Source organism: Anthonomus grandis, chromosome 10 (genome assembly GCF_022605725.1).
Source record: "Anthonomus grandis grandis chromosome 10, icAntGran1.3, whole genome shotgun sequence".
NCBI lineage: Eukaryota > Metazoa > Arthropoda > Insecta > Coleoptera > Curculionidae > Anthonomus > Anthonomus grandis.
This window is the reverse complement of record NC_065555.1, coordinates 17,682,831-17,701,385: the sequence shown is the minus strand read 5'-3', so window position 1 is coordinate 17,701,385 and position 18,555 is coordinate 17,682,831. Positions and strand designations below refer to the sequence as shown.

General features: G+C 33.2%; 2 protein-coding genes and 1 long non-coding RNA gene across 10 annotated transcripts in view; 1 reads left to right on the top strand and 2 right to left on the bottom strand.

Moving 5' to 3' along the window:
- Positions 1 to 1,839, bottom strand: part of LOC126741003 (uncharacterized) — a 35,878-nt gene extending 34,039 nt beyond the window's left edge. Inside the window, exon 1 of the long non-coding RNA XR_007662085.1 lies at positions 1,550 to 1,839. This is a non-coding gene — a long non-coding RNA (uncharacterized LOC126741003). The remainder of the gene's footprint in view (positions 1 to 1,549) is intronic.
- LOC126740991 (titin-like) overlaps positions 1 to 14,935 on the top strand; it is a 50,759-nt gene extending 35,824 nt beyond the window's left edge. For all 6 annotated transcript variants that reach the window (XM_050447219.1, XM_050447218.1, XM_050447220.1 and 3 more), the window contains 2 exons: positions 5,420 to 5,593; positions 10,969 to 14,935. In XM_050447219.1, coding sequence (XP_050303176.1) covers positions 5,420 to 5,593; positions 10,969 to 14,694 — 3,900 coding nt within the window. In that variant the 3' untranslated portion in view covers positions 14,695 to 14,935. The remainder of the gene's footprint in view (positions 1 to 5,419; positions 5,594 to 10,968) is intronic.
- A 340-nt stretch (positions 14,936 to 15,275) lies between these two features.
- LOC126740993 (uncharacterized) overlaps positions 15,276 to 18,555 on the bottom strand; it is an 88,460-nt gene continuing 85,180 nt past the window's right edge. For all 3 annotated transcript variants that reach the window (XM_050447224.1, XM_050447223.1, XM_050447225.1), the window contains exon 24: positions 15,276 to 15,954. In XM_050447224.1, coding sequence (XP_050303181.1) covers positions 15,860 to 15,954 — 95 coding nt within the window. In that variant the 3' untranslated portion in view covers positions 15,276 to 15,859. The remainder of the gene's footprint in view (positions 15,955 to 18,555) is intronic.

Below are 18,555 nucleotides of genomic sequence, written 5' to 3'. Positions count from 1 at the left end.
ATTTTTTTGAAAATCAAATGGATGTTGAAACTTTTCAAAGTACTCAGCAAGCGCGGTTTTTGAATTACTGTTATGAGGTTTTATACTTTTATGTTTAGAAATCTTAGCTTTTAAATATCTTGACGTTTGACCAATGTAAACACCATCGCATTCACAACATGGAACTTAATAGATTGCATCATTTTCTAGATCCTTCATAATATCCTATCTCTCTGAAAGGGTTCTGTTGCAAACTTATATTTACATTGCTTTTAAGAATGAATACATTACCAAATGGTTCTTTTCAAAATAAAAAAATAAAGATATCAAAGGTGTGTCGGTTATATATGAATGATTTTGCAAGCTTAAGTATTGCAGAAAAAATTAAACTGTTTGCTGACGATGCTTCTATTTTATTTTGTGGAGTTGTGCAGATCATGAAGACCTGGAAAGACAAGTATAAATTACTTTTAAAAGTTCTTCTCTTAGAGAAGATGTTGACAATTGCTTACTATTAAATAACAAAGAAAATATATTTTTGACTATACATATAAGTTAGATAAAATTATAATACGCCAAGCATATTTTGCATTATTAGAATCCCATTTACGTTATGGCATAATATATTTCTGGTATTCTTGTGCTGAGCAATTAATGCATACAGTATTCGTGTTGGAAAGAAAGACTATAAGATTTATGAATAAGGCTAAATCCAAAGATTCATGTCGACCTTTGTTTTCGGCAAACAATATCTTAACCCTGCCTTCATTATTAATATTGGAAGCCTATATCACTAAAAAAAATCCATCCACAAAAAATATAGGACAGCTTAGTTCAAAATTTGAATAATACAAGGCAAACGTATAACCTATCTATTCCTATACTTAGATCTTTGCAAGTTCGTGACTCTTAATTGTCGACCCAAAGGGGTAAGGGAAATATCTGATAGATCCCTATTTAAACGTGGTGTAAAAAAAAGGCTTGCTCTTGTCAAAATTTTATTGTAGTGTTGAGAACTTTTTTGATGACTACACTATTTAAATGTTTTCTTTTGGGTACCTTTTGGCTTGTTTTTGTATTTATATTGAAGTTATCTGTATTTTATGTTTTATTTTATCAATTACCATACTGTTTTTTTTCTTTATCAGTATTTTTGTTTGTGTGTAATTTCTGCTTGACTGTCATATACCGGGTCACACAGGAAAAAGGGAACACTTAATAACTATTTTACTCTTCAAGATAAACAAATATAATTTGGTATATTGATGGAATTGTTGTGAAAGCAAGAGCATCTTTTGACATATCCAGCTAATTTCCGTCATTTCCTGATTAATCAGAAGTGATACTAACTTTCTTACATTAAACGAAACATTTGTATATTATGTATTTTGATAGAAAATAATATTCTGAGAACAATGATAAATTATTAAATTTTGCGTAATGAAGTATTAGGATTTATTCCTAAATGACCCAAAACTTCAACTTGAGCGGCTTCATCCAAAATTCATCACGTTTTTTATTTGCAACAGATCCAGTTTCAGTAAACTTCGTAACAAGGTCCAAAACGTACCTATGCGAAGTTATCATCTCCGGATGTCCGGCGTTAAACGTGACGGTAGTTTGCCGAGCACATTAATTTTGGGCACCATAAATTAGAATAATTTTCACTTTTTCGGCTAGTGTGTAAACCATTTTGGGAGAAAAATCTTCAATTCAACAAATAAATTTTCACTATTCCAAGACTGTCACAAATGTAACTGACGACAAAATAAATTCTTTATTTTCCCTAGCAACTATAAATAACTAAGTAGGTATAATAATAAAAACAGTTCGCCCAGGATATCTGTGTTGATGAAAAGAATGCGGCAACAAATTCAGGTTGGTATTTAGTTTTTTCCACATCTTAATCTTCGGAATTGCTGTCTATGTTGGTAGTTTCCGTTTTAAATTATAAACGAATTGTAGATTTGGCAAACCCTAACGGGCTACATTTTGAACACTTATTGAAATAAAAACTGATATTTTCATGTTTTTGTTTTTTTATCTGAACAAATTAAGATAAACAAAGATTTTTCTAATTTTCTCGAAAACGAATCGACCGATTTAAAAGAATCAAACGTCAAAATAAAAGACTTCGAAAGACCTTTTAAACAAGCTATTACTCGATACCCCTTGCCATTTAAAATTTTTAAGGAGATGACCCTGGGGGGCAGATGGTGAAAGGGGGTGAAGTAATTTTAGGTCAGAAAGTTGTCCCCCTTGACAAACCTTTTGACGTATTTCGGCGTTTTTTTTTTAAACAGTGGTTTTCGATAAATCTGTTGTGGGAAGTTTTCAAATTAACACCCTGTATATGTACGGTTTACCCTTTTACGACTTGAATATTATAATTTTTTCTTCCATATTTTATTTATTCATATACATGTGTTTTTAATTTTTTTTTTGTATATATGTAGTTTGGGTGCGTTGTGTATGTACATGTACGTGACTAAGTTTTAAATTTTTACTACTTTGTTAATAATTATAAGACCTATTTTTATTTTAGTTTATGTAAAGCTTTGCCACTAAGATTTTCGTATCATTGGATAATAAAAGCATTTTAAATTGAATCCTATTGATCCCAAACCAAATACTTATGTACTTATTAACAGTAATTCAAAAACCGCTCTTGCTGACTATGGTGAAAAGTTTCAACATCCATTTGATTTTGAGAAAAACAGAAATTCTATATACACAGCAATATTATAAAAAGAGACTAAAAATAAAATGATTGAAATTAAAATAACATCCAAGTAACATAAATAAAAAGCAGGACGTTGACAATCTAAGTAATGTTTATTTCAACTTAATTAGCAACATAAAAAAAAACTAAGAACACCTTGTACAGGGTGGTGCGATTTCGACTGTTTTAACAGGAAACTAGTATTTTTCGAACAGATAGAAAAAAATTGACTTAAATGACATCTACGTGAACTCAAATTTTGTAAAAAAAAATTTTAAGTTATCAAAATTTTACTATGTCAAACTGTTTGGCCGCTAGGGGGCGTTTCTTGAATTTGGTCGATTTCGGTAATTACCCATAACTTTTTTGCTATTAAAGATAATTGACTTCTGAAAACACTTTCTCAAAGTACTTTTTAATGATAAATATTTTTATGTTATATATTTTTATACAGAGTGTTTCATAAAGTTGATATTCCAAAAAAAAAATTTTCTTATGGAACACATTATTTTTTTATAAATTCTGAAAGCCCCAGAAATCCTCTTTTCAAAAATATATAACACCATATATCCCATTTTAGCTGTTTCCGATATTACATTGTCATTTTTCCATTTTCCAAGTCTTTTATAGAAGTAGGCTATGGAAAAAATTTACTTCACTTAGATTATAAACTTAATATTTTTCGACATATAAAAAAATAAAGCAATTAACAATAATTTCTAGGCATATTTACAGAGTTTAATAATAATAAAATTATAAACTAATATTACAAACTAGAACCATTTTCTCGAATACATAATAAACACCTTTTTCTAACTGATTTACAAGCGTTTATAAGCTCAAGAGGTCTAATAGCACGAAAAGCTTGCCTAGTCGCTACTTGCAACTCTTCCCGTGTTTCGATAGTTCTTCCTTTAAAAACTAAATCCTTCAATCTCCCCCATAAAAAAAAATCTAACGGCGTTAGGTCGCAAGACCTAGCAGGCCATAATATAGGTCCCCTAGTACCAATCCAATGATTCCGAAATTCCTGATTTAAAAAATCAGTCGTAATTCGTGCGTTGTGCGAAGGACAACCGTCTTGCTGATAATACGTGTTTCGAACTCTCGCTAATGGTAAATTTTCCAAAAATGTTGCAACATTTGTTTGTAAAATATTTACATAATCTTGGGCAGTCAAAATTTCATTAAAAAAATGAGGACCCAAAAATCTACCTCGAAAAATTCCAACCCAAATATTGAAGCCCAGCCGTCCCTGTCTGTTCGCGCGTACTACAACATGTGGGTTTTCTGTAGTCCAGTAATAGGAATTATACCTATTATATATTCCTGAAGTGTCTATTCGGCTTTCATCTGTCCAAATAATGTTATTATGGAAGTTCTCGTCCAATCTGCACTTATTGACATACCAATCACAAAATGCAATTCTTCTCTGAAAGTCGCCAACCTTGAAAGTGAACTTTCCTAACCCTGTGGGGTTTAAATTTGTGCTTTTTAAGCGTTTTTAAAACTCTGGTTTTCTCAACACCTATTTCCTCTGCTACTGCTCGATGAGACTTGTTAGGATGATTTAAAACCTCGCCTATTATATTAAGTTTTTGAATTTCAGCTTCAACATAAACAGCATAAGTTTTGGGCCTTGGCTAATAAAACTTCTGTGCTTCACAAGATTTAATTTTAACACTGGAAATATTCTTTTATCTGGTTGCCGACGTTCAGGAAAGGTATTTAAATATAATTCACTGGCTGCCTCGGAATTTTCATTAGACAGAAAATAGCACTTTAACATGTCAACTTTTTCGTAATTTTCATAAATTTTTTTTTAAATCTCTAAATATTTGAGCTCTAAATACAGCAAATTCAAATATGTTACTGACAGGAGAAATAAACAATTTTCTATCTGGCTGTCACATATGACATATTATTGACGATATGACGCTGTTTTTTACCAAAGCCTACTTCTATAAAAATTAAAAGACTTGGAAAATGAAAAAATGACAATGTAATATCGGAAATATCGGAAACAGCTAAAATGAGATATATGGTGTTATATATTTTTGAAAAGAGGATTTCAAGGGCTTTAAGAATTTATAAAAAAATAATATGTGTTCCGTAAGAAAAAACATTTTTTTGGAATATCAACTTTATGACACCCTGTATAAAAAATATATAACATAAAAATATTTATTATTAAAAAGTACTTTGAGAAAGTGTTCTTCAGAAGTCAATTATCATTAATAGCAAAAATGTTATGGCTAATTACGGAAATCGACCAAATTAAAGAAACGCCCCCTAGCGGCCAAACAGTTTGACATAGTAAACATATAATAATTTTTTTTTTTACAAAATTTGAGCTCATGACATATCAATTCACATTCACAAGTCAATTTTTTTCTATCTGTTAATATACGAGTTTTCTGTTAAAACGGTCGAAATCGCACTATCGTGTACACAGCATAAGATCCTCTATGTCAGTCCCTAGGTATATTTATACTAACAATTTATAACAACATACAGCTTATCAATGTTTTCTTTTTTTTTCTATATTAAGAAAGGGAATCAGTATCACAGCTGTTGTCCAATTTCACTTCCCAAGGTAGATGGTTAAAAAAAATTAAAAACTAGACCATGAAAATTCTATAATTTTTTGTACTTGCGTTTTTATGTATTTTTGGTGTATTAAAGAAAAAATCCATTAACATAAGGCACTTTTTCCAGGTCTCTGGGTTTACAGAAACGTTCAAAACGCCGATTAACACACCCGGGCTGTTTGAAAACATTAGGAAGAGCGCTATAAGGTCCAGAAAAAGGCTTCGGGAGAGCACTGGCAGCGTCCTAAAGGTCGCAAAGAAGGCGAGGACTGATGGGCCACAAGACGCCGATAACTCTGCGGTAAGCTGCCACATTTTTTTTTCATCTATTAAATCTTTCCTTCACCCCACATAGTAAAGTATCAGGAACTTTACATATGGTGTCAATTTGAAAACTTCCCACATTCAATATCTTTCTTGCATTTAAAATAAAATATGAAAAATCGGGAAGACACATCAATTTTATTGGTAACTTAAAATTTTAAGTTGGACACTTTAAATGAATATTTCTAGCCTTGTGATTTTAACCTGCTGAGACAGGTTGATGTCCTGCTTTGTTGCTTCTTGTCTAGAGGTTTTCAATTAATCGCGTTTCAAACTTGTAAAAACAATTACAAAAACTCATAAACCCTTTTTTGTCAAATTTCAATAAGTGCAACTTCCAGGGGAAGATTCCCACGAAGACGCCTATGGGTGGCACCGTTCAACTTTATTTGGGGATTGGCAAAGCAACCTCGAAAAATGTACATTAAAAACTAATCTAATAAAAATTTGATGGTATTTCAAGTGCCTAGTTAATTTGCGTCGGTTCGATGTCCTATCACTGATATTCCACAAAAGGCCTTGCGATTTTATCAAAAAATTCTAAAAATACGTTGTTTTTTTTTTAACCAAACATGTTAACCAAATTTAAAAAAGGTAGTCAAAACAAGAATATATAAAGAATATAAGATTATATTGGGATTAATTGAGCTGGTGGGGTCAACTCCTTACGAAAAGTATTAGAACTGACACAAGACAGTAAGAAAGGCACTAAAAATGCACAAAACTCCATCCATACAAAATGCAGATACAATATTTATTTTTTATAATGACGTTGAAGGGATCGACAATATTTATAACCGATTGTCGCTACAGGTTATAATGATTCCGCTTCTGCTTAACTTCCGTATATAGCGAACCTTTTTTTGGGGTTCTAGATTTGTTTTCCTTTTATCACAACATTTTTATGTGCACAGCACCAGCACAAGTTCAAATCTCCAGCCTATGGACCAGGGAATATGGAATGCAATGGACACTAAATTTCTCTATAGACCTTTTAGTAGTCTTAAATATTGTTAATATGTATACCGTCGCAAAAACTTTGCAAGTAAACCATTGCGAACTGCTTTAAGCATGGGGAATTTTTAAGAAAGGAGTTTGAATATGAGTCAAATGATGACATATCACTGAATCAATGGTTAAAAAAGCATTTGTGATTTTTTTGTTTTCGATTAACAATATTTTGAAGTTCAATTTCTGATTAAATACATACATATGTATAAATATAAAACATGTATCTACATTATGTATGCACATTTAGAATTTAGACAAATTGGTTTTGGTAGAAATACATACTACCAAAACTTATAAATACAAACTATATATACTTTGTGAGAGTGATATTTTGTTTATAAGTACACAAAATATGTGCATATAATTTATGTTTTACTGGTTATAATGAACCACGGATAAAACGAATCAAATTTTTAACATTACTGTATATGTACTTACAAAATTATTAAAAACATGATCATAAACTGTAAAATATTTATAATATGTCGGCTTCAGCCACGACGGCTTTAGCCAAATCACAAAACACCACTGCAGCCGCTTCTCCCTCATTTAACTTCCGGTAAAGTCTCTCCAACATATAAAAGTTGCATCATTGGTATTTTTTGATACCTGAAACTGGCAACTATTAAGTACATTATTAACTTTCAAAAATTTGACCATTCTTTTCTTGAGAAGTATTTCTATAATCTTTGGCAGAGAAAAGGCAATGGCGAAATTGGCCTATAATTTGATGGAATATCTTCCATGACAGCCGGTTTCAGAAGATCTGTAAAGTCACCCTGTAAAAATGAATCAAGAATACTATTGGTATTTATGATTCATTTTTACAGGGTTACACATTGACATTGCGGACATGGAAAGATTTCAAAATATGTTAATGGAAATACCATCCCAGTCAGAAGAACTTTTATTTTTTTATCTCAGATAATGTATTTATAACTTCAAGGGGAGTTACTGGGGAGAGAAATAGAAGGTATTACAAACTGACACATTATGCAAAAATGGCAAGTGATGGAAAAATGTGAAGGAATAATGATTCATTGTAGCGTCTGGGATATTGCCTGCTAATTGAGTTGCTATAGAGCAATAAAAAGAATTAATAATATTGAAAATCAATTTTGAATTAATATTCTTGGAAAACGCTTTTCCTCTTAGTGAATTTACGATTTTCCATGCCTCTCTTTGTTTATTGGTTGCTTTCTGCATCATATCCTCAAAGTACTTATTTTAACTATTTTTATGGTTTTTTGATTACAATCCACATCCGAACACTTCATCAAAAAACTTCTTAAATCTATGGCCAGAAAAAGGCGGCCGAGTCTTTTATAGGAAGCCCTCACATTTTGTTCAATAAAAAATTGGCCAATGACAGCCTTGTGATCAGATATACCAGCATTTAATACAGAGCAATATAATTTTTTTCCAATATTAGAACACTCATAGTCCAAAATAGATGAAGAATTTTTTGTAATACGAGTAAATGTCTTAACATGCATTTCTACGTGAAATGAATTTAGTAAATATTTAAGGGTTTTAACTAGCTGTTGAATCCCTTCAGCATAATTTATGTTAAAATCGCCAGCGACAATAACAGATGCACAACTAGGTATTGATCTTAGAACATTTTCCAACCTCAAAAAAAAGTGGCACTACACTACACAATATATAAAAATTTAAAATATCTGACCAGTTACACTACACACGAAAACCATGTCACTACAAAAGTCACGACATTTAAATTCCTTAAAATTAAACTTGTCAGTTACAAAATTGTATCATTCAGATATTAGGGTGAGCTAGACAGTTATATCTTAAAGCAGCAAAAGCAAAAAAAAAGACGATAAAGCTTATTATCACAGCGTGTAATAATTTCTTCAAACAATGTAGATGTCATCCAAACTCTTAAATTATTTTCATATTCATCAGTTAAAGATTTCACGTTTTTAAAACACTGAGGTTGCTCAGCTTTGCCAATAACTACAAGTTTTAATATTTCTGATTTGGTCATATTCGCTGCTACGAGAACAGTCGGTCTTTCTTTGGAAACTTTCCCTATGACACATTTTTCTTTAAATTTCATTGTTTTGTATGACATTCTAAAAAAAGTTGTTCTAGTTGTTCTTATTATTTATTAATGACTTACCTGATAATATCTCTCCATCTGCAAGTATACTATATGCTAATGATCTTAAACTATATAAAACCATATCTCTCAGGAAGGATACTATCAAATTGAAAAGTGATCTCTATTGTTGATAGGTTTAAAAGTAATAAGACGTCCCTTAATGTAAAAAAAAAAATGCGGAGTGGTCACTTATACTCCCAAAACAAACTATTTTATTGAAGATTACGATATTAAGTTGCCTAGCAAAATCGCCTGCTTTGACCTGTAATTATGAGAATATTGAGACTTTGAGTCTTGAACCATTTAAATAATGCGTCGTCAATGTTTAGTTGGTTACAATCCCTTTTTTTCACTTTTATTGTCGTAGCGCTGTTTTCAATTGCATTCTGTATTTTATTACGATTTTTCCATATCGTGGATACTGTTGAATGTGCCACCTAACAAAATAAGACAAACATGCATAGGATGTTTTAATATGTCTACGTCACGTGATTAAACTTCCATCAGATTTTTTCGTAATGCTAACATTCGATTATCCAGCTTCAAAGCGCCAAATAATCGCAGCTTCTTCGGCAAGGGAAATGCTTTAGGTTTCAGCATTTCGAATTTTTTTCTCTTAAAGAAAGATTCAACCCAAAATACGCACGCATTCACTATAAACCGGGCTGCACCCTGTTCTATTATTCCTTTTTTCCATCGCATTTCGTGATTTCAGACCCCGGCAAATCCCAAGTATTGGACGGTAGTTCACCGCCTTCGCCAAATTAAAGGTGTTGCCGTCGCAAGATTAAAAAATAATCCAATTTTTCGTGACTATAAAAAAATCGTCGTATAATCCGATGTCGTGTAAAACCACCCGTTATAAACGAGTGGTTTTACATATGAAGAGACTTAAGTCTTGCCGGAAGTCTTGAAAATCGTTGCAATAATAGAAAATTTGGTAATTTTGCAATTACATTTAATTGAATAATTCAAGATTCGCTTATTAAAATTTTTTGAAACCTTGCAAGGGTTTACCAGATTGGTCTCTTCAAAAAGTTATCTTACATTTTTTCTGTAAAATGTACAGGGAAGCCAATAATTGACCCCCTTAAAATTTACATGGGATTTCGCTATGTTTCGCTCGGCGACGCACCACTCGGTATACTGTACTTTAAAAATTTTATTGATTTTGATAAAAAATTAAAAGTTTTGTGAAATCCTGATTAGTCAAATCAACGCCATCCCTAATATTCTGCCGAATATGTTTTGAGCATTGAATGTTAACTTTTATAGAGGGGATAATTCAGTTTTACGGACGATTTGCTAGCATTCCAACAGGACGCTGCTCCACCTCATTATATTATTCAGGTCCGAGAGTGGTTGAACGAGGAATTCCCGGATAAATAACCAACAGAAGAGCCAAAATCACCAGTTTTAACACTCTTAGGCTTCTTTCTTTGGGGTCATTTTAAATCCATTGTTTATAAAATGCAACCTGTTTATATTGCTAATCTTAAAAGGCGAGTTGCAGCAGAATTCCCGGTGAAGTTTTCCGAAATGTTAGGGAGGAGTTCAAAAACAGACTTTATTATTGTTTACAGGAAAATGGACAACATTTTCAACAACTTTTAGATAAGCCATTTTATAAGACTGTCTAAGTAGATCCCATGTGTAATATTGTAGAAATTTCTCCTACTTAAAAAAAAGGTTTTTTCCCGAAGTAGAATAAGCAATAAATAAAAAATCAATTCTTTAAACTAAATTCGAGGATTTTACCCGTGTAATCTGTAAATCTAATCTTTCGTAGTACAAGGAGATCCAAAGGTTTTTGTGTAAACACTAAGCTAAAAACCAAAATCTCAATGCAATTAAGTTTAAATGTTTATGCAACTTTGAAGCGGGATTATTCAGAAACCTTCAGATAAGAAGTAACAAAGGGTATAGGATACCACTGAAAAGAGAACGCCCTTTAAAACAATGCGCCACTTAAACCCCATTCTCATTTAAGATTCTAAGGGTGGGTGACATCTACCCCTTCTAGGGGGTTGAAACCAGAATGTTAGACATATTCACTTAAATAATGTTTTTAATGTCAACTGCCAAATAAAATTGACGTATCTTTCCGATTTTTCATATTTTCAACTGCAAAAAAGATATTGAGAATGGAAAGTTTTCAAATTGAAACCTGTATGCAAAATTTCGAATAAAAAAAACTTTATTTTTTCACATTTTAGTCTACAACCAACGAGGAAAGTTCATCACCGGCCAAACGGCAACAAAAATCCCCCCTAAACCGCTTAAGCAACTTCGAAGGCGTAAAGAAACTGATGAAGACTCCTCCAAAATCTCCGAAAAACGACCTGAGAAACATTCCCAATTTACGGCGAATTATGGCACCGAAACCCCAAAACAGTCCTAAAAATGACCTGAGTGAACCGTTGGGTGTCAAGAAACTATTTAAAACGTTAAAACAGCAGAAGCCACCGGAGAACGATTTAACTAACATCAGCGGCGTCGAGAACATTTTTAATGTTTCAGGCATGGATGTTTTGCACCAGGGAAGCGACATTGAAAATTCCGAGGATCTGTTTACAAAAATTACCGGAAAAAAACCCGTGAGGTCTTATACATCTAGGGGAAAAAGTTTATCCCCGAGCAAGAATGATGAAGTGCAGGCACACAGAAAGACCATGGGTGATATACCGTTGTGTTCCCCAAGGGTACAGCAATGGGTAGAAGAACATTCCAATTACGCTGAGAAGCATACGGTGACTGAACAAAATTGCTCCAATATGAGTGAAATCCTGGATTCAACTCCTTCTCCAGTAAAGCCCGCTCGTAAATCACAAAGAATGAGGCAAAATATGGCAAGTGGCAGTCAAGATTCTTTACTAGAAAACGTTTCAGAGGAACCAAATAAAAAGGCGAGAACGGGTCGTAGCGTTTCTCCACAAAAAGAGGCAAACCAACAAAACAGAAGATACACCCAAGGGGATGTTTTAAACCGTAAATCCAAACCTGAAAAATCGAGTTACAGTGAAGAAAGCGTTGAAGAACTTATTGAAAATGTGCCCGAGAAGCGGGTAACGAGGGTTGGGCGAAGCTTATCAGCTAAGAAACCTGCTAGGAATGATCAAAGAAGAATCACCCAAGCATACAATTTACAATTCAACGAGAAAGTCGATGATTCTTCAAATAGAAGCAAACATCTTAAAGATGATGTAAATAACTCTAGAATGAGCGAAAACTTGGCAAATGTCAGTCAAGACTCTTTACTGGTAAACGTTTCAGAGGGACCAAATAAAATGGCAAGAATAGGCCGTAGCGTTTCTCCACGAAAAGAGGCAAACCAACAAAACAGAAGATACACCCAAGGGGATGTTTTAAGCCGTAAATCGAAACCCCAAAAATCGTCTCACGATGAAGAAAGCTTTGAAGATCTTATTGAAAATATGCCAGAAAAAGGGGTAAAGAGGGTTGGGCGAAGCTTATCAGCTAAGAAACCCTCTAGGAATGATCAAAGAAGAGTAACCCAAGCATACAATTTACAATTCAACGAGGAAGATGTTGATGATTCTCCAAATAGAAGCAAACATTTTAAAGATGATGTAAATAACTCTAGAATGAGCGAAAACTTGGCAAATATCAGTCAAGACTCTTTACTGGTAAACGTTTCAGAGGGACCAAATAAAATGGCAAGAATAGGCCGTAGCGTTTCTCCACGAAAAGAGACAAACCAACAAAATAGAAGATACACCCAAGGGGATGTTTTAAACCGAAAGTTCAAACCTGAAAAGTCTATTTACGGTGAAGAAAGCTTTGACGATCTTATTGAAAATATGCCAGAAAAACGGGTAAAGAGGGTTGGACGAAGCTTATCAGCTAAGAAACCCCCTAGGAATGATCAAAGAAGGGTTACCCAAGCGTACAATTTACAATTCACTGAGGAAGTTGACAATTCTCCAAATAGAAGCAAACATTTTAAAGATGATGTAAATAACTCCAGAATGAGCCAAAACTTGGCAAATAGCAGTCAAGATTCTTTACTAGAAAACGTTTCAGAGGGACCAAATAAAAAGGCAAGAATAGGCCGTAGCGTTTCTCCACGAAAAGAGGCAAACCAACAAAACAGAAGATACACCCAAGGGGATGTTTTAAACCGTAAGTCCAAACCCCAAAAATCGACTTACGATGAAGACAGTGTTGAAGAACTTATTGAAAATATGCCCGAGAAGGGGGTAGAGAGGGTTGGGCGAAGCTTATCAGCTAAAAAAACCTCTAGGAATGACCAAAGGAGGGTTACGCAAGCCTACAATTTACAATTCACCAACGAAGAAGTTGAGGATTCTCCAAATAAAAGCAAAAATATTACTATTAAAGGCGAACTTAACAAATCGAGAAGTCGCAGCATTTCCCCTCAGAAATCGGCTAGGAAATCATCTTTGAAGCGTACCAGCAGCATTAGGAGAGAACTTGAAGTAGATATTCTGAAAAAGTCAATTAAATCGCGCGATTCTCAAGAATGGACGTCTGAAAGCTATAGTTTAGGCGAAATGTCTCAAGAACATCCCAACAAAAAGCCAAAATTAAATCTATCACTTAAAAGTAAAAATCTTAACGAGAGCATAGACTTGTTTGATGATTATTTTAACGACAATCAGGATCAGCTCGAGGAGACAGCGAAAAAAGGCGTTAGTTTCTCGCCTAAAAAGAAATCGTCCATTAAGCCTGATCACAGTAAGTCTCAAGAGGTGGATATCCCTCTTGAAAAGCAACCGAGAATTGCTTCTCCACAAGTTAAGAGAAGTGTTAGAGTGGCAAGGAAAGTTGCACCTAAAGAAGAAACTAAACCTAAAGTAGAAGCACCGAAAACGAGGCGAGGAAGGAGAGGACAAAAAGAACGTGATCCCACCCCCGAAATTGAAGCCGTTACAAGAGAAAAGAGAAATAAAGAAGGTCCTCCAAGCGAGCAAATTACCGTGAAAGAGACCGTTGATATCCCAACCAGACCCAGGAGAGGCAGAGCTAAGCAAGTAGTCGAAGAAACTATTATTGAATCTACTCCAGTGGAAATTTTAGTGAGACCTAGAAGGGGAAAGGCGGTTCAGGAGACCACCCCTGATGTACCGATCGTTAGAAAATCCAAACGAGGCAAAGCCCAAATAGTTCGAGAAACACCCGAACCAGAAGAGGTAAGAGATACGGAGGACCCTAGCGAGGCAACTCCTGAAGTTATTAAGAAACCCACGACGGGGGGTAAAGCAACTAGAGGTAAAACCGCCAAGCAAGAAATAGCGGAAAAGCCCGACAAAGTCGTTTCTACTAGACCGAGAAGAGGTCAAAGAATTATTGAACTTGTTGACGAGGAGCCTTCTGAAGTAGATGTTGCAAAGAATGGATCTAAAAAGGGAGGCAAAGTAGCTAAGGTCGTGGAACCAAATGAGAAACCACAAGAAACAGAAGCGGTAAGACCGCGTAGAGGTAGGGCGGCCCCAAAGAAAGAAGCCATCCAAGTGCCAGCTGAAGAGCAGGAGGTGGTAAATAAACCCCTTGCGACAGTGAAAAGAGGGAGAAGGAGAGTAGAGTCACAAACAGATGTTGAAAACCTCCAAGATAATATTGAAGAAGTCACCAAACCGAGGGCAGCCAAAACAGTAAGATTTGAAAATATTGATGCTGGAACGGACACCTCAAAACCTGTACGTGGCGGCAAAAGAAAAAACGTAGATTTTGTAATTGTAGAAGAACCCATAAAGGAGCAAATTGTTAAGAAATCCACTCGAGGAAAATCGAAAAAAAACGCTGAGCCTATTGTGGAACCCAATGAAGAAACTAAACAAAAAAACGCTACCGAAGCAGAACCACATGAAGTCAAACCGACTCGCGGTAGATCAACGAGAAGAAATGAAAAAGTAGAAGTACAAAGTATAGCTACTAGAGGGAAATCGAGGAGGAAGTAATCTTAATAGTTTTTATATTTACAAATATACAAGTTTTTAAAAAAAGCTTTTAAATACGCCATCTTATGGCTTTTTGTTAATTCAGGGGCAAAAATATGAATATTCATCGGTATGTACAGATTTTGGTTAAAAATGTTTTTAATTGCAATTTTAATACTAGTTTTTAATAATTTTGAGTTTGTTTTTGTAATGGCTTCTCTACTGGCATCCTTTTATGTGAGTAAAGTATTTTTTATTTATATATATTGTATTTTAATATATTTTATAACTAGCTTTAAAATGCCTATAAGCCATTCAAATAGCAATTTGAAAAACTAATTATTTTATAGAAATGTATATTACTATTGATTTTTGTCTTCTGGCATCCTTTTATATAAGTAAAGTATTTTTAATTTATATATATATTTTGCATTTTAATAGATTTTATAATTAGCTTTAAAATGCCAGGAAGCCATTCAAATAGCAATTTGAAAAACTAATTATTTTATAGAAATGTATATTAGTCTTTGTCCTTGATCTGAAATTAAAAAAAAAATTCATTAATGCTGTTTCATTTGTATGGTCGATGAAAATAAATAATATTCAAGATACTAAAATCATTTATTGACAATGATACCCAGTGATACATGTTAAAGTTGGGGCAATATGTACATACAAACAAAATGTACAATAATTTTGACTGCCGTTGCATCTAATATTGCAACGTGTTCAAAAGTAACTCGTTCCTCAGCTTAAAAGAAAATTGAAAGAAAAAGAAACATTTACCACAAAACAATCGCATATGCGGTTTAATGAAACATGTGCTATAAATCTAAGAAAAGGTAATAATAATATAAGCTAAAAATATCCTATCCTACATAATAATATTAATATGTAATTTGTACAAGTTTATAACATGATAAAAATGAAATTTGAATGACTCGACGCCGGTCAGACTATATTTTAACGTTTTAAGAACAGGTCGAGACATCAACAAAAACTAAAATTCGGAACTTACTATGTAGGAGGGTGATCAGATCGTTTTCAGAAAATATTAAAATCTTATGAAACCCAAAGAAACTTATAACAAAAACAACTTTAAACCCCTATAAAGTAAGATCCGAGATGAAATTACAAATAGATGAAACTTTTAAAGTCAACGTTAAACGTATAAAAAAATCTAGCTTTATTCTAACTCTAAACTAGCAAACTCCTCTGGAGATACTTTCGTCACCATTAAATTACCGTCTGGTAGCATCACTACCACTTTATGTGATCCACCTGAAATAAAATAAATTATTAATGTATGTCCACAATAGCAGTGACAGTTTAAAACTGTCGTTATTTTATGGTTTTAAGAGGTTATGAAATGCTTGATTTATGTCAAATATTCACTTGTGATTGTGACGAATTCATTAATAGTAATATTTTTTTTTGTTATTAGGTCACTAATTAAATATAAATTAAAAAAATTCTATCTCATAAGCTCAATTATTGCAACGAAGAAGAAAATAGACTTATACATGAAAAAGTAAATTATACGCGTATTTAGAAGAAATACGAACTGAAACTTTAAATGATACCATTCGTTATATTTATTTCAATCTAAGTACAATAATTTGGGGTATAATAGATTATTTTTTCTCTGAGCTCGTTTCTTTTCCTCAGTATCCTACCAAACTTTTTTTTGAACTTATAATGAATAAAAAATCCTAACTTGAACCAAGGTTTCGGAAGTTAAAACTACTACCGTTATCAAGGTAAATAAAATTATGTATCTTCGGTGTTTCTTTAACACTCAGATTTTTCGAAATCGATGAAAATGAACATTTGTCTTTGGATAAACTGTTCTAAAAAGTAACACAGAAAATACATGAACAAAATATATTTCTATGCATGTTATAATTAATGGAAATATATGTATACCCATCCTTGGGTACGACAGAGGCTTTGTTTTCAAACAAATCAGTGATAAAAATGTGTTATGCTCAACGCCAAGATGTTTTTATATGCTTCATAGATTATCAGAAAGTTTTGGACAAAAGATAGTTAACAAAAACCTATCCACAGATACGTATGTAAAGAAGTGCGCCATGGCGGTATATTGTCACTAATAGTTTTTAATATATACGTGAAACATATTTCAAATGGTCATGGAAGGAGACAATTGAGGGATTAAGATTAACGGAATTCCACCAACTTTAGAGGATCTCCAACAAATGATGGATAGGATAGAGGCCGTGGGTGAACGTTATTATCTTAAAACCAACGCTGAGAAGACCAAACTAATGGTAATGGTGGGTCGCCAGGCCAGAATCCATACCGCATTGACGGTCAATGGAAATATTATAGAGTGGGTATCGCGGCTTATATGTGTGAGTGCCGATCAATAAATGATCGTACTGCGGTGAAGAAGTTAAACTTAAAACGAACTAAGCAAAGACAACATTTTTCAAATTTCAAAACTTCCTTTTAGCACGCAGTATCGTTAAAGAAACAAAAATTTCCTACCTCAACAATCGGATTGGACGTTAAGTGATAAATTTATACTAAGAGTAGTACTATTATTGCCAAATTGAATTTCGATATCGAGAAATCTTTATTTGAGAACTCTGACAGGAATTTGAAGGCGGCGAAAACTCAACAATCCCAGCAACCAAGCTTACAACCCTATAATTTTAGCTTGGTTTAAATCTTCGAGAAAAACGGAGATCCTGTTCAAACACTCCCAAAGAGCTTTCTGTTACTTAGTTTCAACTATCGTCAATTTGCTCCCACAGTGGTGACATGAAAACTGTCAACAATTTCTTAGACTTCGTCAGTTGTAAGCTGTAATTGACAATCAGGAAAATTAAAATAAAACACGTATTCAGCGTAAGAAAGAATGTACTATATCTGCCTAAAATTAAGGACGACTACTAAAACATAAATGCTTTTGGTTTAAAGTAAGTGCACCAATCTATCTAATCATATCTAAGTCTATAGTTATGATTAGATAGATTGGTGCACATACTTTAAACCAAAAGCCATTTATGTTTTAGTAGTCGTCCTATGGCCAAAAGCGCTCGGCAAGTATAGTACATTCATTCTTACGCTGAATACGTGTTTTATTTTATTTTGACTTTGACCTAATCACAATTTCTTTAAATTTCATTTTGTAATTGTTTTTTCTATTAAATTAACAACGCCAGAAAACGCAATTTGCAGAATATCCAGACAGTAATTTGGAAATATGATGAGGTAGAAAAAAAGCTTTTTTAAATTTCGAAAATTCAAATTTGATTTCTATAGGGTGCCTTGAATTGCAGTGTCTTAATTTTCTTTAAAAACATATATTCTCAATGGGTGTTCATATTCAATACACAGAAAAAAAATGTTTTTTTTGTTATACATTTTGAGTTAGTTAAAACATTTTTAGGAAAATTTGTACACGCTTTTGGAGTAACAAAAAGGCATTTTTTGATCTAAAAAATGTTTTAAAATTTTCGTCAGGGATGTGCGTACCTGATGTTTAATTAAATATTCTTCATTAAAAATTGCGCGACGCTGCTTTTTTTTAAATATATTTTTAAAATCTTCATTACTTTGGAGAATATTTAATTCCCTGGCTTTTTTCATAGGATGCAAGGTTTTCAATTAAAACCATTTCCTGCGGGTTTTATGTGAGTTTATATCGAAATGAAGAGCAGAAAATTCGCACTACCTAAAGAAAAATATTACTGGAGATGAGATGTGAAACATATTGAAACAAAATGTGAAACATATTACTCATGATGGATCACTGAAAGTTCCCAGAGGTGAAAGGAGTTGGGGAAAAGCAAGTGTCCTTTTCACTTTCATGTCCTTAAGCAAGTTGTAAAGCGTAAATAGATTCTGAGGTAC